Source organism: Callithrix jacchus, chromosome 10 (genome assembly GCF_049354715.1).
Source record: "Callithrix jacchus isolate 240 chromosome 10, calJac240_pri, whole genome shotgun sequence".
NCBI lineage: Eukaryota > Metazoa > Chordata > Mammalia > Primates > Cebidae > Callithrix > Callithrix jacchus.
Window position 1 is genome coordinate 72385029 of NC_133511.1, and position 27819 is coordinate 72412847.

At 41.2% G+C, this 27819-nt stretch overlaps 2 protein-coding genes across 4 annotated transcripts in view; one reads left to right on the top strand and one right to left on the bottom strand.

Moving 5' to 3' along the window:
• Positions 1-2329: 2329 nt before the first annotated feature.
• Positions 2330-3728, bottom strand: MRPL17 (mitochondrial ribosomal protein L17). Its single transcript, XM_002754958.8, has 3 exons — positions 3511-3728; positions 3139-3207; positions 2330-2799 (listed from the first exon to the last, which is right to left on the bottom strand). The coding sequence occupies exons 1-3, from the start codon at positions 3682-3684 to the stop codon at positions 2515-2517; spliced, it is 528 nt and encodes a 175-aa protein (XP_002755004.2). The 5' UTR covers positions 3685-3728; the 3' UTR covers positions 2330-2514.
• A 99-nt stretch (positions 3729-3827) lies between these two features.
• The window catches only part of LOC100408224 (olfactory receptor 2AG1), an 89609-nt gene continuing 65617 nt past the window's right edge, over positions 3828-27819 (top strand). For all 3 annotated transcript variants that reach the window (XR_013523277.1, XM_078340408.1, XM_035265673.3), the window contains exon 1: positions 3828-4057. The gene's annotated coding sequence lies outside the window, so the exon portion shown is untranslated. The remainder of the gene's footprint in view (positions 4058-27819) is intronic.

Below are 27819 nucleotides of genomic sequence, written 5' to 3' on the forward strand. Positions count from 1 at the left end.
TAATCCAGGATAGAGGGATCATGGATTTCATATTAGGGAGCAAGTTGACTGCAGATTTGAGAAACACCATGGAAATAAATGTGTTAACTTCAGTGTAGATGAGTGTAAGGAAATAATCACCGACTTTTCTAGTCATCTCTCCGGGACATCAGGTTTATAGTGTATTAATTGTAAAGCCTGAATTTGTTACCTTTTGAGAAAGGAGTGATCATTACTTTGTCAACCTTACCATAAAGAACTGGAGCCCAAGATGGGGAGAACCTTTGAGAGTGCTGCTCTAGAGTTTGAACACAAAGAGGTTCCTAGATGGACTTGGGGAGCATTCCACTAGGTGAAGAAAAGTTATTTATTTATAGGCCAGATTAATAAAATTCTTGATGCTGTTATTTTCCTTGTGTTATCCCTGAGCCTTTAGCAAATGTCTTACGATTCATGTACTTTTATTTGGACCAAAACCCAAAACATTAAAGGGAAAGCAGTATCCCTTGAGGCCACTGTGGTAGTAGCAGTGGCCTGTTATTGTGAGCTCATTGATGATACAGATTGTTTCTTGTCTCTAGTCTCTGTATGACAAACAGTAGATATTGTATCCCTGCTGCCTAAATTGATGCTGGGAACTAGCAGATGCTCAAAAAGCATGTAGGGAACTGTTGAAAGTCCCAAAGGGAGATACATTTCTGGGGTCTAAGAGGAAAAGCTACAGGAGCCCAGCCACAATCCATCTATCCAAAATAAAGATGTGGTTTTAAGGAAAGTGATTTCTCTAGAAGTCAGGTATGACTCCTAGATATCAAGCTTGGGTGTATGTTCATGCTAAGACAGGAGGAGGGGTATATTTTTTAGCAGAAGGAGAGTTGTAGCTTTTTTTTTTTTTTTTGCTATAAAAATGTTTTATTAGGCCAAACTACTTACTATGAAAATGCTTTAAAATGCAGCAGGAGGAGATGTAAAGACTCAAAGAAGTGTGTAGTGACAATGGCGATCAGAACACACTGAAGAATCCACACTGCTTCCCCCTTTACCTAGAAAAGGAAGCTTCTATGCTACCTTCTCCTCTTCAGCACACTCCTCAAACTCCTCCTCCTCAGCTGTGGCATCTTGGAATTGCTGGTATTCTGACACCAGGTGATTAAGGTTGCCCTCGGCCTCGGTGTACTCCATCTCATCCATGCCCTTGCCCGTGTACCAGTGCAGGAAGGCCTTGCGCCTGAACATAGCTATAAACTGTTCAGAGTTGTAGCTTTATTTCATAAATGTTTTGAGTGTCTACTATATATCATTCAAAATATAAGAGCTTTCTGGTAATGGTGTGAAGAACAAACTAGAGTAGAGAAAAAGAGATAAAGAGCTCTGTTGGGAGTGGACGAGTATAAGACTAAGGCAGCTGCAGCTAAATAACCCAGAACAGTTCTGTCACCAGTGAACCCTCTACCCTTACTCTTGCTTACTGTCTCAGATAATGGATGGGTTCAGTGGGCCAAATATATTCAGAAGATAGAGCCTAAGATAAAATCTCTTCTACCTACTCTACTGGGGATATGGTAGTTATCAGGCACTGCTATCAAGTGTTCAGACCAAGAGCAATGGCTCCTTTCCAAAACTACCACATTACGAAAGCCTCTGAAGCCAAGGGAACAGTAGTCTGGCTGTGCCAAGAAAGGGACTCCCAGCTTCTCACATTCTGTAGCCGGATTTCCCTTTTCTGGGTTCCCAGAGAGGCCAGATTTGACAACAATAAAAACTTCCAGGAAATTCCCAGGAGGTTTAATTTCCTAATTCTTCTCTGGCTTAGACTTTCTTACCCCTTCCCCCCACCAAGAGGAAGGAGCTTATCCTGGAGCCCAACATCCTCTGCTGAATGTCTCCACCCCTTTGGCCAAAGTGGTGGAACATCTGAGTCTTGGGTCCTCTCCTCCCAGGTCCATTCAGGGGATTGAGGGGAACACATGAAAGTAATGTGTGATCCTGCCTCAAAACAGAGGAATGACTGCAGTATCCCTAGAAGGTTCATAGGGTACTAGATTGTTTAAGGAAGTTTTACTTGCACATTGTCACTCCCCTACCCCTGTCAGGAAGTAATCTTTCTCTAAGAAATCCCAAGCATGCAGTCTCTAGGATGTCAAAACCACCACTTCTGGCAACATTTGGAATTATAGGATGCATTCCCATCTAAACTGGCATTAAGAAAAACAAAACTGCACTAACCAAAAATAACCCATTAAGGACCAGAAGCATAAGCCATGGATTTACTATCCCAGGTAGACTAAGCATTTGGATAATTCTCATTCTCCAGATACCCCACTGGAAGGAAAAAAGAAATGAATTTATATATATTCATATAAAGACTTTTATCTATTGTGCAAAGACAGGGTCATCTGGCTCCCCAAAAGGTTCTCAACCCCATCAAGACTGTCCATTTTACAGCTCTAGCTTCAGTTCTTCTCAGAGGTAAAAGTACTCCAAAGGCCTGTGATCATGGGTACTGGTTAAGGACTGCAGACTCTTCAGATCCAGTTAAATCCCTGGTGTTTGAGCTGTGTGGGAGCTGTGGTTGCTTCCTTCGAGGCTCTGGCTGAGGTCCTGCCGCAAACCCTGCAGTAGCTGGTTTAAGAGTGTAAGGTGGCTGTCTCTGCGAGGCAGAGGCAGGGGTGGAAGGCAATTCCCTTTATATTCGATCACTGCCATCTTGGCCCGATCCGTACTCCGATTTGGGATCTGCAGCATTCTTGTGTAGCCCCCATTTTGATCTTTGTACCGAGGGGCCAGTACTTGAAAGAGCTTTGGGATCAAGTCCTTCTCCTAGAGGGAGAAGTATCCAAGAGACAGCAGAGTCAGGCACAACTGCAGAGACATTTAATTTTACGTCACTCCCAAAGGTAAGGTCCACCCACAAACAGAAAGACCTCCCCCTCCTCCACCAATCTGGGAGAGTCAATGTTACACAAAGGGTCATTTACAGGGAGTTGTGCAGAGACGTATTAACATCGACTTTAACTAAAGACACAGTTTCTAATTTAGTCAACAACACTGACCGGTAAGTGAGTACCCTAGCTTAATTCTGCCCAGTTCTTCCTCCAACCCTTACCCCCAGGGAGCAAAGGGTAGGTAGGATTTTGAAGGCGGTTAGGACGCACTCACTGTGAGCCAGAAGTCAGCCATGCGCATGGCTCGTTCGTTGGTGTCTCCCAGCTTCCCATAGTCGATGAGCTGTGAGGACAAGACATCAGGGATCCGACCGAGGAAGAAAACAAGGCGTCAATTTAATTTCTCTAATGCCGGACCGCAATCCACTAGCAAAGTACCTCCAATCTACGCCACCCCTAATTCCGCAGCCCTAACCAGTCAGTCTTCCATTTAGAGGCGATGGAGAGGAGGGTTCAGCTTAGGGTCCTAGGGGACTCAGACTTGTGGAATGGTTTAGCAGGTTGGTCCCAGTCCTTTCCCACTTGCAGCCGGCCCCGCCCCTTCAGACCAGACTCGCAGAGTGGACAACAGGGCCCCGCTCCTCACCTTCTCCGCATAGCCCCTCATCTCGTCCACACGCGCCCATGGTGCCTCGATGCGTTCGTGCCGCACCAGCCCTGTGAGTAAGTTCCGCAACAGATGGATGCGAGACTCCGGACCAAGGCCCAGACGGCGATATACTCGGCCATGGGAGATGGCTGCAGCGACCGAGAGCCGCATGTTCCCACCTTCTGCCCTCCCCTTGGAGGCCGGAACTGGAAACTGGAAGGTAGACCGGGTGGAGGCAATTTGAAGGAACGCATGCGTCTTAGCGCGGAGCGTGGCAAACGTGTTTGCGCATGCGCATCAGAGCCTGCCTCGTTGGCAGTCTCGAAAAGGGCGGAGAAAGGGTGTTGAGCTTTTCCAGAGGCGGCGAGCTGGGCGGGCTTCAGGCAGTGACCGCTCGGTGGCAGCTGAAGAACCAGGCGCCCCCTAGTGTGGGATAAGCGGGCATCACGCTTTTCTTGAGCTGCGTCAGCCGAAGTGTGGCATTTAGGGGGATGGGACTCTCCGCCGCGGAGCCCCCTGGGAAAGAGAGCGTCTGAGGAGAAAGGTACTTGTTCGGGGTCCTGCGGGCTGCCCGCCCTACCCAGCCCAGCAGTGGCCAGCTGGCCTGGCTGACACCTGTGCGAATCGTTTTTAACACAGTGATTTTCAGTAGTAATGGTGAAATGGATAATAACGATGCCCCGAAAAACGCTGATAGTGAAATTTTCTTTTGTTGAAGTAATCATTCCAGTTTAAAAAAAAATTGCAGCACTAAAAGGAAAAGTAGTGGATTGTTTTTAATTACACCAGTGTGGTTTTTTAAAGAGGAAAAACATACCTACACATTTATGTGTTAATGAACGATAATATTATAGTTTGTTTTTGAGCCTTCACATCTGCAAATTGGCAATGACTGTCCAAATTGTTACTTCTTATGGCTTGAGTTGTGTATTCCCCATGATTCTTCCTGTCCCCAAAAAGCTATAAGTCTTAACCTGCAATAACTCAGAATGTGACCTTATTTGGAAATAGGGTCATTTGCATATGTAACTTGTTTTTTTTTGAGACTGAGTTTCGCTCTTGTTACCCAGGCTGGAGTGCAATGGCACGATCTCGGCTCACCGCAACCTCCGCCTCCTGGGTTCAGGCAATTCTCCCGCCTCAGCTTCCTGAGTAGCTGGGATTACAGGCACGCGCCACCGTGCCCAGTTAATTTTTTGTATTTTTAGTAGAGACGGGGTTTCACCATATTGACCAGGATGGTTTCTATCTCTTGACCTCGTGATCCACCTGCCTTGGCCTCCCAAAGTGCTGGGATTACAGGCTTGAGCCACCGCGCCCGGCTGTAACTTGTTAAGATGAAGCTATATAGGCATAGGTGGGCGCCTAATCCAAAATGCCTAATGTCTATCTATCTATCTATCTATCTGTCGACACTAGTCATTTTGGATTAAGCGGGCCATTGGGTTTTTCTTGTGCTGCGTCAGCAGAAGTATGGCATTTAGGGCGATGGGAGTCTTTGCCATGGAAAAAGAGCATCTGAGGAGAAAGGCACCTGGAGGGTTCGGAGTCCTGAGGGCTGAAGACTCTATCATCTATCTATCTATCTATCCATCCATCCATCCATGCATGCATACATATATGCAGGCTGGGCGTGGTGGTTCACGCCTGTAATCCCAGCACTTTGGGAGGCTGAGGCGGGCAGATCACCTGAGGTCAGGAGTTCCAGACCAGCCTGGCCAACATGTTGAAACTGTCTCTACTAAAAATACAAAAATTAGCCGGGTGTAGTGGCTCATGCCGGTACTTCTAGTTACTCAGGAGTCTGAGGCAGGAGAATAGCTTGAACCCGGGAGGTGGAGTTTGCAGTGAGCTGAGATCAGGCCACGGGACTCCAGCCTGGATGACAGAGTGAGACTCCATCTCAAAAAAAAGAAAAAATGCATATTAAGAGAGAGAGATGGACACTCAGGATGATGCTGACCAGGTAAAGACAGAGACATATAGGGAGAAAGCCATGTGACCTTGAAAGCAGAGATTATGGAGTTAAGCAGTGGCAAATCAATAAATGAAAACCAAGGATTGCTGGAGCACACCTGAGGCTAAGGGAAAGGCATAAAACGTATTCATTTTCAGATCCATCAGTAGCATGATCCTGCTGCTGACACATCAGTTTCTTTCTTCTAGCCTCTAGAGCCACAAACAATAAATTTGTGTTATTTTAAATTTTACAGTTTGTGATAGTTTGTTATAGCAGTTATAGGAAATGAAATCACTCCTATTTACGTGTACATATTCAGTAGACAGTATAGTTAGATTTGTCACTCTGTCAGCTTATAGGTGACCAAAGAACATTTCTTTCGTAGTTTTAATTTTGAAAAGCTTCTTTAATATGAATCAACAAATATGCAAACAGGAAAAGTCATAAACATATCAATACATTGACAGATTTATACAAATCACACTTCACAGTTACAGAAATTACAATACCATTCATGTCTTATTTCTATGGGAACAATTTTTGTAGTTTTCAATTGTCTTTGCAATTAAAAAATTTCACTAAGATATTTTCACCAGAAGTTTTTTTGAGACACAGTTTTGTTCTTGTTGCCCAGCCTAGAGTGCAATGGTGTGCTGCCGGCTCACTGCAACCATGCCTCCCAGGTTCAAGCGATTCTTGTGCCTCAGCCTCCCGAGTAGCTGGGATTACTGGTGCCAGCCACCACACCTGGCTAATTTTTTTTGTATTTTTAGTAGAGATGAGGTTTCACCGGATTGGCCAGACTGATCTCAAACTCCTGACCATAAGTGATCTGCCTGCCTCGGCCTCCCAAAGTGCTGGGATTACAGGCATGAGCCAGTGCGTCTGGCCCACCAGAAAATGTATCATGAATTTCTATTGGCAAAAACTTGTTAAGAGTCTCTTCCTCAGCAAAAGTTAGGTAAAATGAAACATTGATCCATTATTTTAGAAAATGCTTACACTTGGTTAAAAACAATTGTAGCATCCAACATCATCCTTTTGACTTTTTCTGGCAATACAAGACAATCATCTCTTGTCTTTTTTGGTAGTCTTCAAAATTTGATTCTTTTTTTCTATATCAGTTTCCTTACATTTTGTTTTTGTAGCATTACTACCGGCTTTCTCTGCAATTTCTGTGGGCTGCTGTTAGTGGAACAATTTTTTTTTAACAGTCCAGGGGTCTTTTATTATTATTATTACTTGTACCTATTATGTCATGACTTCATAGGGAATGGGTTCCAGTCGCTCAGGCTCCTCTGCATTGGTTCTCACAAAGTATGCTTCTCTTGGTGTAGCAGGCTGGCCCATCAGTTGAATCCAGGTACCTTTCTCTTTGGCTCCCTTCTTTTTCTGATCATTTTCTTTCATGCATTCTAGGAGGCTACTTTGTCCCTTAGAGTGTTTAATGTGCTCCACATGCACATTAATTCTCTTGGCAAGAATCTTGCCCTTAACTTTTTTATTTTCCTTTTTACAGCAATGCCAACAGCGTGCTGAGTAACATTATAGACTCTTCCAGTTTTTGCCCTGGTAGCACTTGTGAAGCATTTCGTTTTGAACCATACCCATTCCCTTGATGTCTACAGTATCACCTTTTTTTATAGATTTCCATACATCTGGCCAACTCCATGTTGTCTAAAAGGTCTGGAGAATATACAACGGGTGCCTCTCCTGTTTTTCTTGTTTTGGTAATTTTGGTGAATTACCAGAATATTGAGGTTCCAGTCAAAAGGAAGTTAAAGCAACAATTTAAACCTTGATGTTTTACTGACTCTGTGTTGTTCAAGGCTTAGTCTGGCTCTTTGCAGATACTTTTGTGTTTGGCCTTCTTTGAAGCTTCGCATTAATAAAAAAAATACTCATAAAAGAAAAATCCCACAAAACTAAAGTTGTTTGTCTTAAATCTACTGTTTAAAAGCAAGGATATCTTGTACAACAGGAGTTGGAGTTATGAAATGTGCCTGAAGTGAGCCTAAAAGCTAATTAAACTCTTATGAATTTATGTCAAAAGTAATATATGGGAGGCTGATTTGAGTAATAATAAAACTCCAGTTTTCTGCACAGCCAGTTCTGTGTGAATTACTCTTTCGCTGTTGCAATTCCCCTGTCTTGATAAATCAGCTCTCTCTAGGTAGTGGGCAAGGTGAACCCATTGGGTGGTTACAAATTTGGGGGCTTGTCCAGAATTGCCCATGTGGCTACCTGCCCATGGTTTGGTAGTCCCCCTCTGGTCATGGATGCTGATGTTAGCCCAAGCAGCTGCCTAGTTCTTTTGGACTGGGGGTTGACTCTGGTACTGTCTCTATCAACGGGCCACTGCTGACCGAATGTACATGGATTTAATTACAATAGAGATATAGTCCTGGGGAGATGTCCTATAACTGTAACCCAATCATGGAGTGTCTGTAGCTATAGCCTTATTACAGGGTGTCTGGCTTGGTGAGTATCCTAGGCACTCATCTGATCTTGTAGCCCCTACCCAGGAACCGACTCAGTTCAAGAAGACAGCTTTGACTCCCTGTGATTTCATATATGACCTGACCAATTAGCACTCTCAGCTCACTAACTTTTCCCCCCACTCACCAAGTTGTCCAAACTCTGATACCCAAATGCTCAGGGAGACTGATTTGAGTAATAATAAAACTACTTTCCTGCCAAAAAAAAAAAAAGTAATATGTGTGGCAGAGTTTGTGTAACTAGTGTTCTCCAAATTAATTTCCATGTAGAATACACTATTTTTAGTGAATAAATGTAAAAAGTGATAATTTGAAGATTACATACATATTTTTATAATGCAACAGTAACTGCAGCAGTTGCCTAGAACTTAGATTAACAAATTTTTTTTTTTTTTTTGGTGAGGGTTATTATATCACTAACATTGCCTAGAATTGTTGTACAAGGTGATGATAAAAATCAGATAGACTTTTAGTTAGTTTTATTACTATTTAAACACTTTTTACAGACAATTCACCCCTTATTTCTGCACCCTGGCCAGGCTGCTCTGACCTCTCAACCCTGGTACCCACTGGTTCTCAGTATGCACCCAAGATCCCAGGGAAGGTATTTGGAATATATCTAAATATTTTGCCCGAGACAGGACTTGGAGTGACTCTGATGAGAGTACAGGTGGAGCCCCTGAAGAGGGTTGGTAGTGACCACAGTCAGTCTGGCAGGATTGAGGAAAGTGTCCCAATCAGTGTTTTGGGAAACAGCTGATGAAAAAAGATCCCAGCTTCTAAGAGAATTTTTGTCCATAACCTCTACTGGAAGGAGTTGGATCTGCTGACGTCACTGCAGAGAACCTCTAAATGCCTGCATCCTATTCTGCAGGAGCCTCTGTGAAGCAGTCTTTGGGGAGACAGTTTAGGGGAGTGTTTGGTGCAGGAAGTGTTTGGTCAGGGATTTAGCGATGATGTGGGAAGCTATTATTGAGTAAACCCCAAACCAACTTCTGATTCTATCTCTAGAATCCTGAATGTCTAGAAATATCCTGGGAACTGGCTCTTTCTTGACATATATTAATTAATTTCTACCCTCAGAGCAGGGTCTTAACCCTTCTCTGAATTCAGTGTTTTGGAAGGCACTGGACAAAGACACAGCCTATCTCTAGTATCTGATATAATGATGATCATATTAGGTGATCAGTAAAATGAGTTTTTCAAAGTCACCAGAATATTGAGGATAACAACAAATCAAAACACATCCCAAGTGGAAACAAGAAGCCTTGTAAGCAATTGAATTTAGAAAAATTAACTCTGGATTTACATGTAACTAAAGTTGAGGTGGTCCGGGGTGATAGAGGGGCAGAATTGGATAGAATCAGCACAATCCTCTACAGTGACTTCATTCTGGAAATGGTGACTAGCTGTTTCCGATTTGGCTTATTCTCTTCATGTGGTGTTCTTTCCCCTCCCTGCTTTATTTCCTTGTATTATTAGTGAGATGAACTGCCTGCTGCTGAAATTATCAGGTCCTTTAAGGTCAGAGAAGGACTCTGACTCATGTATCCCATTTCCTCTCCCCTCCCTTTTATACCCAAGCTAGCACTGTGCTTTTCTAAGTTTGTAAAAAAGTTTATAAGTTCATAAAAAAGAAAAAAAAAACTTAAAAGAGAAAACTTTGCTTTCTTTGTGTTTCTTGATTCACCTTTACTTAGAACAATTATTCATTCTCTCCTTCCTCTTTCATTTGCTAGTTGAGAATTTTAAATTTATTTTAATTTTTTGAGACAGGGTCTTACTCTGTTGCCCAGGCTGGAGTACAGAGGTGAGATCTCTGCTTACTGCAACCTCTGCCTCCTGGGCTAAAGGGATCCTTTCATCTCAGTCTCCCAAGTAGTTGGGACTACAGGTATGTGCCACCACACCTGGCTGATTTTTGTATTTTTTGTAGAGATGGGGTCTTACTGTATTAAGATGGTCTCAAACTCCTGGGCTCAAGCAATCCTCCCACCTCAGCCTCTCAAAGTGCTAAAATTATAGGTATAAGCCACTACACCTGGCCTGTTATTGATAATGTATTGTGTGGTTAGGCCCATTTCTTGTCATCTAGCTTTCATTACACCTCAACACCAAATATCTCTCTGATTGTGCCTCTCTGACCTTTCCCATTCTCTGTGACCTTTCACTACTGGGTCCAAATCTTTTTAAAAGTCTCTTCAATTTAGTTCTTCCTATGAGTCTGAACTCAAACATGTTACTGACTGTATTATTTGCGAAGCATCTGATTTGTTTCTGCTTTGGGTCCTTTCTCTCATCCTCACTGGAAATTGGTTCTTTTATTTATTCCCTACTTATCTATTTTGGAAACCTTTGAATCAGATAAAAGTTGGGCCATAGTCACATCAGAGGAGACAATAGCTATAAACTGGATTCATTTGGAAGGAGGCTTACTGATCATCCAGTCTAAGCGTTCTTAGCCTTTTTTGTGCCTTTTGGCCAAGACTGAGCAATCTTAGTCTTCTGAAAATAATGCTTTTAAATGCATCAAAGAAAATACAAAGGATTGCAAAGGAAACCAATTATGTTGTTTTCAAAATACTTTTTAAAAATCTGCAAATTGGTGACATTGTAATATGTGCTATTTAGAATTAGAATCATATCAACTAATACTATTGTGGTTTGCCACCTACATACATACAAATGGAAGAAAATGCTACATTGCAGTAGAGGTCAATGAAAATAAAGACATATTTTTTTCCCATTCAAGTTTATGAACATCCTGAGTTTTATTCATTGACCCCTTGGGTATCAGACCTCCAGACTAAGAATACTACAGTTATTTTGCAGGTGAGGAAACTGAGAAAAGCCCTTATGATAAAAGTTAAGAGAAGTTTTATTCTTGGAAAGAAAAGAGCTACATTTGAATTCCAGTAATGCTCAGTAAATATCAAGTCACTACCTTCAACCCCATTCCAGGTTTCTTTCTTTTTTGTTTTTTTTGAAATGGTGTTTTGCTCTGTTGCTCAGGCTGGAGTTCAGTGGTGTCATCTCAGCTTACTTCAACCTCTGCCTTCCAGGTTCAAGCAATTCTCCTGCCTCAGCCTCCCGAGCAGCTGGGACTACAGGCACCTGCCAGCATGCCTGGCTAAGGTTTTTGTATTTTTAGTAGAGATGGGGTTTCACCATGTTGGTCAGGCTGGCCTTGAACTCCTAACCTCAAATGATTCACTGCCTCAGCCTCCCAAAGTGCTGGTATTACAGGCATGAGCCACTGCACCTGGCCTAGGTTTCTTTCTTTCATTCAATATGTGTTGAAAATACTATGCACCAACAATTGAATTAGTTGTTTGGAATTCATTGGATAACTGTTCTTATAAGGTGTGTAATCTATAAGGAGTTAAACATTAAACAGATGTGTAGAAGTGGATTTACATGCTTAGAAAGGAACAATATAGGTTTTTCTGGAGTATATAATGGAGGAAATTTAAGGTCTATGTAGTTTAGTAGGTCATAGAAGGCTTTTCTGAGGAAGTGATGGCTAAGCTGGGACCTAAAGATAAACAGGAGTAGGCTACATGAAAAAGTAGGGGAAGAGTGTTCTGAATGAAAGAAATGGCATGTTTGAAGGCCCAGAAGAAAAAGTACATGGAACAGCAAAAGAAACTATCATTAGAGTGAATTGGCGACCAACAGAATGGGAAAAAGTATTTGCAATTTACCCATCTGACAAAGGGCTAATAACCAGAATCTACAAAAAACTTAAACAAATTTACAAGAAAAAAAAAATCCCATCAAAAAGTGGGTGAAGGATATGAACAGATACTTTTCAAAAGAAGACACTTATGCAGCCAACAAACATGAAAAAAAACTCACCATCACTGGTCATTAGAGAAATGCAAATCAAAACCACATTGAGATACTATCTCACTTTAGTTAGAATGGTGATCATTAAAAAATTAGGAGACAACAGATGATGGAGAGGATGTGGAGAAATAGGAACACTTTTACAGTGTTGGTGGGAATGTAAATTAGTTCAACCATTGTGGAAGACAGTGTGGCGATTCCTCAAGGATCTCGAACCAGAAATACCATTTGAACCAGCAGTCCCATTATTGGGTATATACCCAAAGGATATACAACATTCTATTATAAAGACACATGCACATGTATGCTTATTGTGGCACTGTTTACAATAGCAAAAACTTGGAACCAACCCAAATGTCTATCAAAGATAGACTGGATAAGGAAAATGTGGCACATATACACCATGGAATTCTATGCAGCCATAAAAAAGGACGAGTTCATGTTCTTTGCGGGGACATGGATAAAACTGGAAACCATGATTCTCAGCAAACTGGCACAAGAACAGAAAATCAAACACCACATGTTCTCACTTATAAATGGGTGTTGAACAATGAGAACACATGGACACAGGGAGGGGAACATCACACACTGGGGCCTGTTGGGGGGCGGTGGAAGCATAGGGGAGGGATAGCGGGGGTGGTGGTGGGGGTCTTGGGGAGGGATAACATTAGGAGAAATACCTAATGTAGATGACAGGGTGATGGATGCAGCAAACCACCAAGGCACGTGTATACCTATGCAACAAACCTGCACCTTAGGCACATGTACCCCAGAACTTAAAATATAGTTAAAAAAGAAAAAAGAAAAAGTTCGTGGGAGCCTTTCTGGACTGAAGAAAAGTTCATTGTGGCTGGAGGAGTGACTGGAAAGGGGTGAGTACTGAGGCTGGATTGAGGCATGAATCCCATTGTGTATAAATTATACTGTAAAACAGTTTAATAATTTTGAACTCTGTCTTTATAATTTTAATAATTTTGAACCCTGTTTTAAAAGGTAGTGGGAAGCCCCTGTAGCATTTAAGGTAAAGAAATGACATGATCAGATTTTCATTTTAAATATAGTCTCAAGTCTCACACAGCTATATTGAGCTAAATTCATATACCTTAAGGTTCTTTCATCAGTTTTTGATAAAATTTGAGTCCTATAAATACATATTTGTTTTTACCCTGGCTTATGACTTTTATTTGTTACTCTTCAACCAATTCTCTTGTAATTTATTCATTCCTACCATCCATTTAAGATATTTGGATTAGCTTTATTTGAATATTTTGTTAATCCTATTGTAAAAACCCTTCTGTAACAATAATAAATACACGTTTTAAATCCCTGCACTTCTAAGCGGCCCAGTACCTTTACTGTTTGCTCTTGATCTCTACTAAACCCAGTCATATTTTAGCATTGGGTATTTTGTTCATTTAAGGATAAGCAAACAAATTTTTAAAAAAGGCCAGGTGTGGAGTGGGTCATGCCTGTAATCCCAGCACTTTGGGATGCCGAGGTGGGTGGATCACCTGAGGTTGGGAGTTCAAGACCAGCCTGATCAACATGGATAAACTCCGTCTCTACTAAAAATACAAAATTAGCTGGGCATGGTGGCGCATGCCTGTAACCCCAACTACTCAGGAGGCTGAGGCAGGAGAATCACTTGAACCTGGGAGGCAGAAGTTGTGTGAACCAAGCTTGTGCCATTACACTGCAGCCTGAGCAACAAGAGAGAAACTCCATCTCAAAAAAACAAAACAAAACAAAACAACAGACTTGCCCTGTTCATGTCTTTAGAATGTGTATTTCAATAAAAAATGTACTCTTTCTGTTTAAGAATTGTTTATCACAGATTTGTAAAATACTTTGTTTAGCTTAGTTCTATACTATAAAACTGAAATGGTAACCTGTATGAAATCAGTTGAAATTTACATTTCAAATTTATGCACATATTTTGTGGCCCAAGTCATGTATGTAACTCTTATAACTGACAAAGGGCTTGTTGACAGAATATGTAAAGAAGTCCTGTAAAATCAACACAAGATAAAAATGGGTGAAAAACTTGAGCAGGGATTTTATAAAAGTGAATATTCAATAGTCAATAAAGGACAAAATGTAAAATTTCATTATTAAGGAAATGCATATTAAGACTATGTTGAAATAGTACTATGTACTCCAGAATGGCTAAAGTTAAAAAGACTATCTGATAAAATTAAGTCTTGTTGAGTATGAGAAGCAATTGGAATTCTCAAACATTTCTGAAAGAGGCATAAATTGCGACATAGTCTTTGAAAGCTGGTTGGTACTCTTTACAGAAATTGAAAATGTATATGCTATGACCCAGAAATCCTAGTCCTAGTATACACACATACCTAATGGAAATGTGTATATATGTGCACAAGAAGACATGCAGCAATGCTTATAGCAAAACTAGTTGAAATGTTCCCAAGATGGAAGTTTAATACTGACAAATAAAGGTCCCCTGAAGATATCCACCTCCTACTCCCCTGAACCTGTGAATGTTACTTCATATGGCAAAAAGAACTTTGCAGATGTGATTTAATTAAGAATCTTGAGATGGGAGATTATCCTGGATTATCCAGGTGGGCCCACTGTAATCACAAGCATCCTTATAAGAAGGAGGCAGTAGGGTCAAGCATTGATATGAGGCACTGAAAAACTTGACTTCTCATTGCTGGCTTTGAAGATGGAAGAAGGTCATGAATCAAGGAAGGCAGAGGTAGAAAAGGAAAAAAAAAAAAAAGAATTTTCCCTGAGTGTCTTTAAAAGGTATGAAGCTCTGCCAATACCTTGTTTTTTAGTTCCGTAAGTCCTAGACTTTGACCTCCAGAACTGTAAGGTAAATCTGTTGTTTCATTGTTTTTAGCCTCCAAGGTTGTGATACTTTGTAATTATAGTAGGAAGAGAAAACAAACACAGTGGGTTACACATTGTGCCTGTCAGAATACATCACACATAATAGGTACTCCATGAGCGTGTATTGAATGTATGGCCAAGCTTCCAACATGTCTGATTCTTAATTTTGTTGAAGAAGTTTTACAAATAGATAAAGATGTTTTTGTCTGTGAGAATTCAAGATCGGTGTGGTGTGGTGTGACCAGGCATTTTTCTTGTCTCTCTCCTGCTAATCTTCCAAACCTCAGCATTTCCAGACCAAGGTCCTGGAGGTGAAGGGAACAGAGCATGGGCTTTGAACTCATCAGGCAACAAAACTGAAGATGAGGATGTAGATAAAAATGTCATTATCAGGGCTTCTTCTTAGTCTATTGGAGGCATTCATTTGTCTGGAGGGAGTTAGAATTTTGTCCAAAAATATAAGACTGAGGTAATATTAGTCGTTTGACATCCAAATGGATTATGCCATGCATCAACTTTAGGATTCATTCACAGAAATGTAGCACATCATGGTTAGGTAGAAGGAGACTTAATTTTACAAAGATACCTTGAGTTTTTGAGTGGTTTCGATACTGGACTGAAACCCAGTGGACTGTCCTAGGCCTACAATAGCAAAATGAGTTGATTCAACAATAAGGTAGTGTGGGCTGCTGGACCAACTTGCATGCTGGAGGATGTGGCAATCAACTCAGGGTTCTGCAGACAGCAAAATTTTTCTTAACAGCCTTAGCAACTCAGGAACATTGTCCCTATAGAAAGTATAGACCCCATGTGAACTAGCCAATTCAGCCGTGGTGTCCTACAGAATGTTGAATAATTAGGTGCCCCAGAGACCAGCAGATGAGCTGCCACAACATAAAAACCAGCCTGAGGCTACATTTCCTTCTCTGTGGCAGGGAATTGCATAGCCATAGTCTCTCCATCATACACTGGGGAGAGAAGCAAGGGAAGTAGAGGCTTTCTGAGTGATCAAGCATTATTTTATCCAATAGAAATAATAATATTTCAAGGTATATTTATATTGTCAGATTAGATTAAATTAAAATTAGATTGAACTAATTGTTTTTTATTTCTCCTGCTAACCTGTAGATAGGGATTTGAGAGGGACATCAGATTATAGACTAAAATAAAGAGAGTAAAATGTTTCTGTACATCATCTGGGGTGTAGTGTAAGCCTTAGGATCATCCCCAATTGCCCTACTGCAAGGTCATTGAGAGTTTTCCTTGGATAAGGTTGCCAGAAAAGGAAAGAGATCACAAAAAGAGCAAGAGATCACAGAAGTGCATATCAATTTACCTTTTCTGCTTCCTTTCTCCTCTTTCTTATCCATGTTTCCTGATCTGCCTTTGAGTCTGGGAAGTTGGAGGGAATTGGAACTTGAATCCATAACCCTCTGTCTCCACCATTCTGTGTTTTGGAGAATGGTCTTCAAGCAGGAAAGTTTCCAATAAATAGCTCCATTCAGTAAATGTTTACTAAAGGTTTGATAAGTGGGAGGCCTGTAATAAATACAGGATATATAAAGAAGAGAAAGCCAGCCCTAGCCTGCACACAGTGGAGCAGGGGAAATATGCATTTTTTCCTTATTTGAAAATTATTTGTACACATGGAGTTTTGCTATGTTGCCCAGGCTGGTCTTAAACTCCTGACCTCAAGTGATCCTCCTGTCCCAGCCTTCCAAAGAGCTGGAATTACAGGTGAGAGCCACCATGCCCAGAGGAAATACGCATTTAAACAAATAATTTTTCTAAGTACTAGGTTGAAGAAAAAGGCGCTGAGATTAACTTTTTCTTTTTCTTTTTTTTTTTTTGAAATGGGGTTTCACCATGTTGACCAGAGTGGTCTCAAACTCCTGATCTCAAGTGAGCCACCTGCCCTAGCCTCCCAAAGCTCTGAGATTGCAGGCATGAGCCACCATGCCTGGCTGAGACTAACTTTTATGTTGCCTGTATCTAGGCCCATGTCTGTGAACGTGTCCCTGACATCTAATCAGTTATTTCTCAATTTTGCCAAATATTTCACCTTGCATTTCCATGTCATTAATTATATTTATTCTATCTTCTATTCACACTTTTTGTTTTTGAAATGGAGTCTCCCTCTTGTTGTCCAGTCTTGCGTGGCATGATCTTGGCTCACTGCAGCCTCCACCTCCCAGTTCAAGTGATTCTCCTGTCTCAGCCTCCTGAGTAGCTGGGATTACAGGCACCTGCCACCACACCTGGCTAATTTTTGTATTTTTAGTAGAGACATCATAAGCCAATGCACTATGGCCTACTCACATTTCTTTCCACATTGGCCTGCTCACATTTCTTTCCACATAGGCCTGCTCACATTTCTTTCCACCAGTTTTTGTACATCCTTGGAAGGATTTCTATTCCAAATTACTTAGTAAAGCTGTGGGTCCTGTCCTGGCAAAATTGTAGATACGCAGGAAATGTGGAGTGGAAAACTGTCACACTCAAGCTGTGCAAAGATGTATGTTCAGGCCGGGCGTGGTGGCTCATGCCTGTAATTCCAGCATTTTGGGAGTACAATGCGGGCGAATCACCTGAGGTTAGGAGTTCGAGACCAGCCTGGTCAACATGGCAAACCCTGTCTCTACTGAAAATACAAAAATTAGCCAGGCATAGTGGCATGCACATGTAACCTCAGCTACTTGAGAGGCTGAGGCAGGAGAATCACTTGAACCCAGGAGGCAGAGGTTGCAGTAAGCCAAGATTGTGCCACTATACTCCAGCCTGGGTGACAGAATGAGACTCTGTCTCAAAAAAAAAAAAAAAAAAAAAAAAAAAAGCATGCTTAAAGCTCTATGTTAACTGCAGTGCCATTTGTGAGTGAAATTGAGGAGTATGAATATTGTACATAGCCATGGATGCAAAATTCTATGTTCTCTTCCTATGTGTCCATATGCCTAGAAGGATTATTATAAAAATGTTCACAGAAGTTGATCTGAATGACAGGATTTTGGACATTTTTGATTTTTTTTATGTTTTTCCACATTTTTGAATTTTTCAATAAATGTAATTTTATACAAAATAACAAAGTGTTTCAAAAATTTCATCAAAATTGCATTCATTTTCCTTTTTTTTGGGGGGGATAGAAGTCTTTTTTTTTTTCTTATTTTTTTATTGCATTTTAGGTTTTGGGGTACATGTGCAGAGCATGCAATACAGTTGCGTAGGTACACACATGGCAGTGTGTTCTGTTTGCTTTCACCCCTTCACCCACATTTGGCGTTTCTCCCCAGGCTATCCCTCCCCACCTCCCCCTCCCACTAGCCCTCCCCTTTTCCCCCCAATAGACCCCAGTGTTTAGTACTCCCCTCTCTGTGTCCATGTGTTCTCATTTTTCATCACCCGCCTATGAGTGAGAATATGCGGTGTTTCATTTTCTGTTCTTGTGTCAGTTTGCTGAGAATGATGTTCTCCAGATTCATCCATGTCCCTACAAACGACACGAACTCATCATTTCTGATTGTTGCATAATATTCCATGGTGTATATGTGCCGCATTTTCCCAATCCAGTCTATCATCAATGGGCATTTGGGTTGATTCCAGGTCTTTGCTATTGTAAACAGTGCTGCAATAAACATTCGTGTGCATGTGTCTTTATAGTAGAATGATTTATAGTCCTTTGGGTATATACCCAGTAATGGGATTGCTGGGTCAAATGGAATTTCTATTTCTAAGGCCTTGAGGAATCACCACACTGTCTTCCACAATGGTTGAACTAATTTACACTCCCACCAACAGTGTAAAAGTGTTCCTTTTTCTCCACATCCTCTCCAGCATCTGTTGTCTCCAGATTTTTAATGATCGCCATTGTAACTGGCATGAGATGGTATCTCAATGTGGTTTTGATTTGCATCTCTCTGATGACCAGTGATGATGAGCATTTTTTCATATGATTGTTGGCCTCATAAATGTCTTCTTTCGTAAAGTGTCCGTTCATATCCTTTGCCCACTTTTGAATGGGCTTGTTTGTTTTTTTCTTGTAAATCTGTTTGAGTTCTTTGTAAATTCTGGATATCAGCCCTTTGTCAGATGGGTAAACTTTCTTCACAGAACTGGAAAAAACCACCATGAACTTCATATGGAACCAAAAGAGAGCCCGCATAGCCAAATCAATTCTAAGCAAAAAGAACACAGCGGGGGGCATCACACTACCGGATTTCAAACTATACTACAAGTCTACAGTAATCAAAACAGCATGGTACTGGTACCAAAACAGAGATATAGACCAATGGAACAAAACAGAGGCACTGGAGGCAACACAACATATCTACAACTATACAATCTTTGATAAACCTCACAAAAACAAGCAATGGGGAAAGGATTCCCTGTTTAACAAATGGTGTTGGGAAAACTGGCTAGCCATGTGCAGAAAGCAGAAACTGGAACCCTTCCTGACACCTTACACTAAAATTAACTCCAGATGGATTAAAGACTTAAACATAAGACCTGGTGCGATAAAAACCCTAGAAGGAAATCTAGGCAAAACTATCCAGGACATAGGAGTAGGCAAGGACTTCATGAACAAAACACCAAAAGCATTGGCAACAAAAGCCAAAATAGACAAATGGGACCTAATGAAACTCCACAGCTTCTGCACGGCAAAAGAAACAGTCACTAGAGTGAATCGGCAACCAACAGAATGGGAAAAAATTTTTGCAGTTTACCCATCTGGCATTCATTTTCTTTCTCCTATTTAATTCTTAAAACACTTCATTTCACAGTGGTTCTCCACTGGGGCAATGCCAATGTTTCAGGGACTTTTGACAATGTCTAGGGACATTTATGTTGCCATAACTGTGAGTAATGGCGCTAGCATTTAATGGATAGAGGCCAGAGGTGCTGCTAGATATTCTATAATGCACAGGTGAGTTTTCCACAATAAATTATGACTCTAAATGCTAACTGTGCTCTAATTGGGAAAATCTCAGAATTCATTACCCTGGTAGGCTCTTTATCACCCTCTGGTGGTGAGAGAAGTGCCTGCAACTTCAATGTAGTTTTAGCCGGAAGCAGAACTAGGGCCTCAGAAAAAAATTAGGAGGCCATAAGAAGCATAGCTATAGTTAGAAAGGAAGTCAGAAACAGAGCAAGTTAATTCATGGCTGAGAGGGTCTGTGATGCTCTTACTAAGACCAGTAGTTGCTCTTGATGCTGCCATTCTGTATCTATGAACCCTACATTATGATTTCTGTTTTCCAGCCGCACTGGGACTCCAGATACTCAGAAGAACTGCTAGATGCTGAGGCAGAAGAGAAAACTTTATGGATTTAATGTGGCTCATGTAAGGGTGTAATCTCTACTTGCATCCATAGGTGCCTCCTCAGTACATAGGATGATAAAGCTTTAGGTCTGCCAGGAACAAATCTAGATCACAGCATGTGGGACCAAGGCAAGGCTCCTTGTTTTGGCTTGATGTAACTGTTATTTCCATTTCTCTTCTCCTAAGGGATGCATTTGCAAGGCCTAGGCTTCATTCCTTGGCTCCACCTCTTCTATCCCCAATTTGAAAGCCATATAGAAGAAATATCTGTTCTTGCTTATCAGTTTTACTTCTTTTATTTTCATCCACCAGTTTTCTGTTTTCTAATGATCACTTACTAATGAATTGCTCATCTGGCAGCTATGTCTCATGCTCCTCTCTGCTCCTCTCAACAGGGCTGTGAGCCACTTTCCTGTGTGCTGGTCACTTCTGAAAGGTCTGCATTCTCTTACTCCTTGAAAGGATGCTGCTTTCTTCCTACACATGTTGGGAAGAGGAGATTGTTATACTGCCCTTGTTTTCTTTTTGCACTACTTCTTTACTATTCATCACCCCATGGTTCAAATCCATCTGAACATAGCAGTATCTACTAATGCCTTGAAGCGTGTTGCAGCTTGATTTCCCAAAGAAAAGATGGCAAAACAGTGTGGATGTTTATTAGGATGGGAAGATGTTTATTAGGGATCAACACCTGTGAAGAAAAGGGGCAAAAGTAGGATTTGGCAGAGAAAGAAATTGAGCCATGATGCAGGTCTTACAAACCTTCCCTGAACCTGGTGGAGAGCTCTGTTGAGTGAAGACTCGCAGAGCATCCTGTGTCAGGTTAAAATGGCTGGGTCTTTCTTACTGTTCTGTCTCAGCCTCTGGATACAGGCTACACCAGGAAGGACATGGCCTCAGGTGAAGGGCCTCTCTGCAATTGAGGTAGATTGGGAAGATCTGACAGCTGAAGCCTGGCTGCTTACTTCACTCCCCTCAGTTGGGCAGCAAGTCTTCTCTTGAAGGAGCATCTGGGTGGCACAGTTCCATGTCTTCACAGAGGAGTGGATGGGATTTACAATGTACTGCAAGATAAATATGATCGTTCCCATGGCTCAAAAGAAAATCACCAAAGATACATAAACTATCAGGCAGTTTGTTCCTGGTTTACATCTTTTCCAATTTGAATTAAATGCAAATTCCTTGAATTTCATTAGAAATAACAATGACATTGGATAACTGTTGCCTCTGGAACCCACAGTAACACTCTAATTCTGTCCTGGCCTACTCACATATCTTCCCTCCATTCTTCACCCCTTTTTTGAGGTTTATGTTTTAATTATATTTTATTTTAAAAATCCTACTAAAAGAAAAAATATAGTTACAGGAAACAATAAGGCAAGCACATTTATAACTACTGCTTCAGTTAAAATAAATAACTTGGACAGGCCTGGCGTGGTGACTCACACCTGTAATCCTAGCACTTTGGTGAGGCTGAGGCAGGCGGATCACTTAAGGTCAGGAGTTTGAGACCAGCCTGGCCAATATGGCAAAACCCCATCTCTACTAAAAAATATAAAAAGTAGCTTGGAGTGGTGGAAGGTGCCTGTAATCCCAGCTACTCAGGAGACTGAAAGGAGAATTGCTTGAGCCAGAGAGGTTGCAGTGAGCCAAGATCGTGCCACTGCACTCCAACCTAGGTGACAGAGCAGAACTTGGACCCTCCTCTTCAGGACCTTACAATTAAGATGGAGTGTAGCCATAACTACATTTCAGTATAATGGCAATAATAATGTTAATAAATGCTATCATTACTTTTATTAACATGACTTTTGCTGCAGTTATTGCTGCTTCTGCTGCTGTTGGCAATGCTACTACCTAACATTATTGGCACATGTAATATGTTTCAGGCATATATTATTTCAAGTTATTAACACTTTGCTGAGGTTGCACTATTTTATATATGAAGGAAATGAAGCAGAGACAGATTAACTAAGTCATCCAAGTTCACACATGTGGTAAATAGTGGAGGCTCTTTGCACGACTAATAGCCTAGCTTCTGAGTTTGTGCTTTTAATGACCACTGCAGGCTGGCATTCTCTAACTCTCAACACTTGGCTTATACCTGCTTCTTCATCTTGAATTACCTTTTTCTTCTTGCTTCCTCTCTCTCTTTGTAACCTTTGACCAGCATTTCTGCTTCCCCCCACCTACTATCCCAGCCTCAGGTAACAAACATTCTACTTTCTTTTTTTAAGTTTTTGAGACAAAGTCTCCATGTGCCACCTAGGCTGGAGTGCAGTGGTGCTATCTCTGCTCACTGCAACCTCTGCCTCCCAGTTTCAGGTGATTTCCCTGCCTCTCCTCCTAGTATCTAGGATTACAGGCACCTGCCATAACACTGCTAATTTTTGTATTTTTAGTAGAGACGAGGTTTCACCATGGTGCCCAGTCTGGTCTACAGCTCCTGACCTCTTGTGCTCCATCATACTCAGCCTCCCAAAGTTCTGGGATTATAGGAGTGAGTCACTGTGCCTGGGCACAAACATTCTCCTTTCTACCTCTGATGTCAAATTTAGATGCCACATGTAAGTGAGTAACTCACAACTTATTCATGTGATTTGATGTTGTTCTAGAATCCATCACCGTGCTAGCCCCTTTTCTTTAGGCCCCGACTCCTTCCTTCTCACTGTACTTGGCTCTCTGCCTTAACTGACTGGAACATCCCTATATCTACTGAAGTGATCCCCAATTCCCATGTCTATGGAGACATGGACCCACTTGCAATGACTCTGACCCATTCCACTGACTGTGGGAACCCTGTTTCCGCCAACCTCATAACTCTGGCCACCTCTAATCCTGTGAGCTGCACCTGGACCCAGTGTCTCTCTCCGACCCTTTTACTTATTGGTTTCACAAAACAATTTGTTAATAGATGATGTTTTCATTTTGAATTCCTTGTATCATGGTGATTAGTAGGTCAGTAAATAAATTTGATAATCATATAATCGTAGAACTAGAAAGACTGGTCTAAGTTTTTTACAGAGTGAGGATTTTGAATGCAGGTGTCTCCCTTGATGATCTCATGCTTCCTGACTCCTGAGGTCTCCTGCCCCAGTGCTGCCCAACCCACTGACACTGTAATCCTCTCCAATCGTAACCCCACCTTGGTGGCAGCGCTACTGTCTCCATTCTATCACAGAAATCTCCATCTCTACGTAGTCATCTTTGCTTTATCTCAATTTACCTCTTCCCCATTTTTTTTGTGATCTCTTGAGAACAGCCTCTGAATCTCATTTAATTAACCATGCAGCTTAAAATCCTGAGGAATTTATCAAAGACTTTTGAAATTTTATACACACTAATTTTGGTTTGAAAGTCAAAGTTAACATACATATGATATCTTGTTAAAAATGTTTAATTCACACATAATATTTGTATATATTTATGCAGTACAGGGTGAGATTTTTTAAAACTTTTATTCAGGTTCAGGGTTACACATGCAGATTTGTTATATAGATAAACTCATGTCATGAGAGTTTCTTGCACAGATTATTTCATCACCCAGGTACTAAGCCTGGGTGATGACAACTGCAGGCTGGCATTCTCCAGCTCTCAACATTTGGCTTATACCTGCTTCTTCATCTTTCCGATCCTCTTCCTCCTCCTACCCTCCACCCTCAAGTAGGCCCTGGTGTCTGTTATTGCCCTCTTTGTGTCCATGAGTTCTCATCATTTAGCTCCAAGTGAAAATGTGCAGTGTTTATTTTTCTGTTCCTGCATTAGTTTGCTAAGGACAATGGTCTCTAGCTCCATCCATGCTCCTGCAAAACACATAATCTTGTTCTTTTTTATGGCTGCATAGTATTCCCTGGTGTGTATGTGGAGTGAGATTTTGGTACATGTATATAATGTGTAATGATTAGATCAGGGTAATTAGCATGTCTTTCACCTTAAACATTTATCATGTCTTTTTTTTTTAATGTTTCTTCTGTGTTTTATTGGCAGTCTTATTGCTATTTCATATATACTGGGATTTTGCTGGAATATCTGTTTTGAGATTCTCCACAGAAAGCATTTTTAAACTGCTGCATACACATATCACTTTAACTCTGTAAGGTGAATGCACACATTGTGCATTCGTTCTCCCTAATAGTTTCGTTTTAGTTTTTAAGGTGAGATATTTCTCATTACAGCATATTCTCACTTTCACTCTGGAATATCGAAATCTCATTCCTATAAGAAATGTGTTTCTAACCTGCTGAATCAAAACATAGATACAACACTCTTAGTTGAACGAACAGACAGCAGAACAGTTTTAAATATGTTTCTTCTGCGTAAGTAAGACTGGTAGTCTTACTTCTTATTTTTTTTATTGCATTTTAGATTTTGGGGTACATGTGCAGAACATGCAAGACAGTTGCATAGGTACACACATGGCAGTGTGTTTTACTTCCTTTCTCCCCTTCACCCACATTTGGCATTTCTTCCCAGGTTATCCCTCCCCAGCTCCCCACCCCTGCTGGCCCTCCCCTTTTCCCCCCAATAGACCCCAGTGTTTAGTACTCCCCTCCCTGTGTCCATGTCTTCTCATTTTTCATCACCTGCCTATGAGTGAGAATATGCGGTATTTCATTTTCTGTTCTTGTGTCAGTTTGCTGAGAATGATGTTCTCCAGATTCATCCATGTCCTTACAAATGACATGAACTCATCATTTCTGATTGCTGCATAATATTCCATCGTGTATATGTGCCACATTTTCCTAATCCAGTCTATCATCAATGGGCATTTGGGTTGGTTCCAGGTCTTTGCTATTGTAAACAGTGCTGCAATGAACATTCATGTGCATGTGTCCTTATAGTAGAATGATTTATAGTCCTTTGGATATATACCCAGTAATGGGATTGCTGGGTCAAATGGAATTTCTATTTCTAAGGCCTTGAGGAATCGCCACACTGTCTTCCACAATGGTTGAACTAATTTACACTCCCACCAACAGTGTAAAAGTGTTCCTTTTTCTCCACATCCTCTCCAGCATCTGTTGTCTCCAGATTTTTTAATGATCGCCATTCTAACTGGCGTGAGATGGTATCTCAATGTGGTTTTGATTTGCATCTCTCTGATGACCAGTGATGAGCATTTTTTCATATGTTTGTTGGCCTCATGTATGTCTTCTTTTGTAAAGTGTCTGTTCATATCCTTTGCCCATTTTTGAATGGGCTTGTTTGTTTTTTTCCTGTAAATCTGTTTGAGTTCTTTGTAAATTCTGGATATCAGCCCTTTGTCAGATGGGTAAACTGCAAAGTTTTTTCCCATTCTGTTGGTTGCTGATTCACTCTAGTGACTGTTTCTTTTGCCGTGCAGAAGCTGTGGAGTTTCATTAGGTCCCATTTGTCTATTTTGGCTTTTGTTGCCAATGCTTTTGGTGTTTTGTTCATGAAGTCCTTGCCTACTCCTATGTCCTGGATAGTTTTGCCTAGATTTTCTTCTAGGGTTTTTATGGTACCAGGTCTTATGTTTAAGTCTTTAATCCATCTGGAGTTAATTTTAGTGTAAGGTGTCAGGAAGGGTTCCAGTTTCTGCTTTCTGCACATGGCTAGCCAGTTTTCCCAACACCATTTATTAAACAGGGAATCCTTTCCCCATTGCTTGTTTTTGTCAGGTTTATCAAAGATTGTATGGTTGTAGATATGTTGTGTTGCCTCCGATGCCTCTGTTTTGTTCCATTGGTCTATATCTCTGTTTTGGTACCAGTACCATGCTGTTTTGATTACTGTAGCCTTGTAGTATAGTTTGAAATCCAGTAGTGTGATGCCCCCCGCCGTGTTCTTTTTGCTTAGAATTGACTTGGCTATGCGGGCTCTCTTTTGGTTCCATATGAAGTTCATGGTGGTTTTTTCCAGTTCTGTGAAGAAAGTCACTGGTAGCTTGATGGGGATAGTGTTGATTCTGTAAATTACTTTGGGTAATATAGCCATTTTCACGATATTAATTCTTCCTAACCATGAACATGGAATGTTTCTCCATCTGTTTGTGTCCTCTCTTATTTTGTTGAGCAGTGGTTTGTAGTTTTCCTTGAAGAGGTCCCTTACGTTCCTTGTGAGTTGTATTCCTAGGTATTTTACTTTTGATTCTTATAAGTCAGGATTTTGCTGGAAATATCTGTAATTAGATTCTCCACAGAAAGGATTTTTTTTAATTGCATTTTAGGTTTTGGGGTACATGTGAAAAACATGTAAGATTGTTGTGTAGGTACACACATGGCAGCATGATTTGCTGCCTTCCTCCCCTTCACCTATATCTGGCATTTCTCCCCACGCTATCTCTCCCCAACTCCCCACCCCTTGCTGTCCTTCCCCTATTTCCCCCCAACGGACCCCACTGATGATCCCCTCCCTGTGTCCATGTGTTCTCATTGTTCAACACCTGCCTATGAGTGAGAACATGTGGTGTTTGATTTTCTGTTCTTGTGTCAGTTTGCTGAGAACGATGGTTTCCAGATTCATCCATGTACCTACAAAGGACACAAACTCAGCGTTCTTGATGGCTGCATAATATTCCATGGGGTATATGTGCCACATTTTCCCTGTCCAGTCTATCATCGATGGGCATTTGGGTTGGTTCCAGGTCTTTGCTATTGTAAACAGTGCTGCAGTGAACATTCGTGTGCATGTGTCCTTATAATAGAACTATTTATAATCCTTTGGATATATACCCAGTAATGGGATTGCTGGGTCAAATGGAATTTCTATTTCTAGGTCCTTGAGGAATCACCACACTGCCTTCCACAATTATCATTTCTTTATGTTAAGAACATTAAAATCTTTTCTTCTTGCTGTTTGAAAATATGCAATGAATTACTGTTAACTATAGTCACCCTCCAGAACTATAGGACCATATAACTTACTCCTCCTATCTAGCTGTAATTTTGTATTCTTTTTTTTTGAGATGGAAGTGGTGTAATCTTGGTGCACTACAACTTCTGCCTCCTGGGTTCAAGCAATTCTCCTGCCTCAGTCTCCCAAGTAGCTGGGATTATAAGCATGCGCCACTATGCCTCGCTAATTTTAAAATATTTTTAGTAGAGGGTTTCACCATGTGGGCCAGGTTGGCCTCAAACTACTGACCACGTGATCCACCTGCCTCATGCTGGGATTACAGGAGTGAGCCACTGTGGCCAGCAATTTTGTATTCTTTAACCAACTTCTCTGTATTTCTTTTCTAGCCTTTCCCTTCCCAGCCTCTAGTAATCACTCCATTTAATTCTATGAGAGCAACTCTTAGTCTTGACCTATGAGTGAGAACATGGGTTATTTATCTTCTTTTTTTTTTTGAGACCGAGTCTGGCTCCATCACCCAGACTGGAGTGTATGGTGTGATCTTGGCTCACTGCAACCTCTTCCTCCTGGGTTCAAGCAATTCCCCTGCCTCAGCCTCCCGAGTAGCTGGAATTACAGACGCCCGCCACCACGCCTGGCTAATTTTTTTTTCTATTTTTAATAGAGATGGGATTTCATCATGTTGGCCAGACTGGCCTCAAACTCCTGAACTCAGGCGATCCTCTTGCCTTGGCTTCCCAAAGTGCCAGGATTAAAGGTGTGAGCTGCTGTGCCTGGCCAAAACATGTTATGTCTTTCTTTCTATGCTTGGCTTATTTCACTTTAATTAAAGACTTTTACGAATTCATCAAACAAACAGAAAAAACGTTCTGAAAATGTTAATTGAACACTGAGCAGTTTTTAAGGATACAGTGATGTGAAAGACAGGCACCATGCAGGGCAGGGGTTCTGCTTCCATCATGTTTCAGTTTTATTGTTTTAGGAGATCCTTCCAACTCTCACTAACA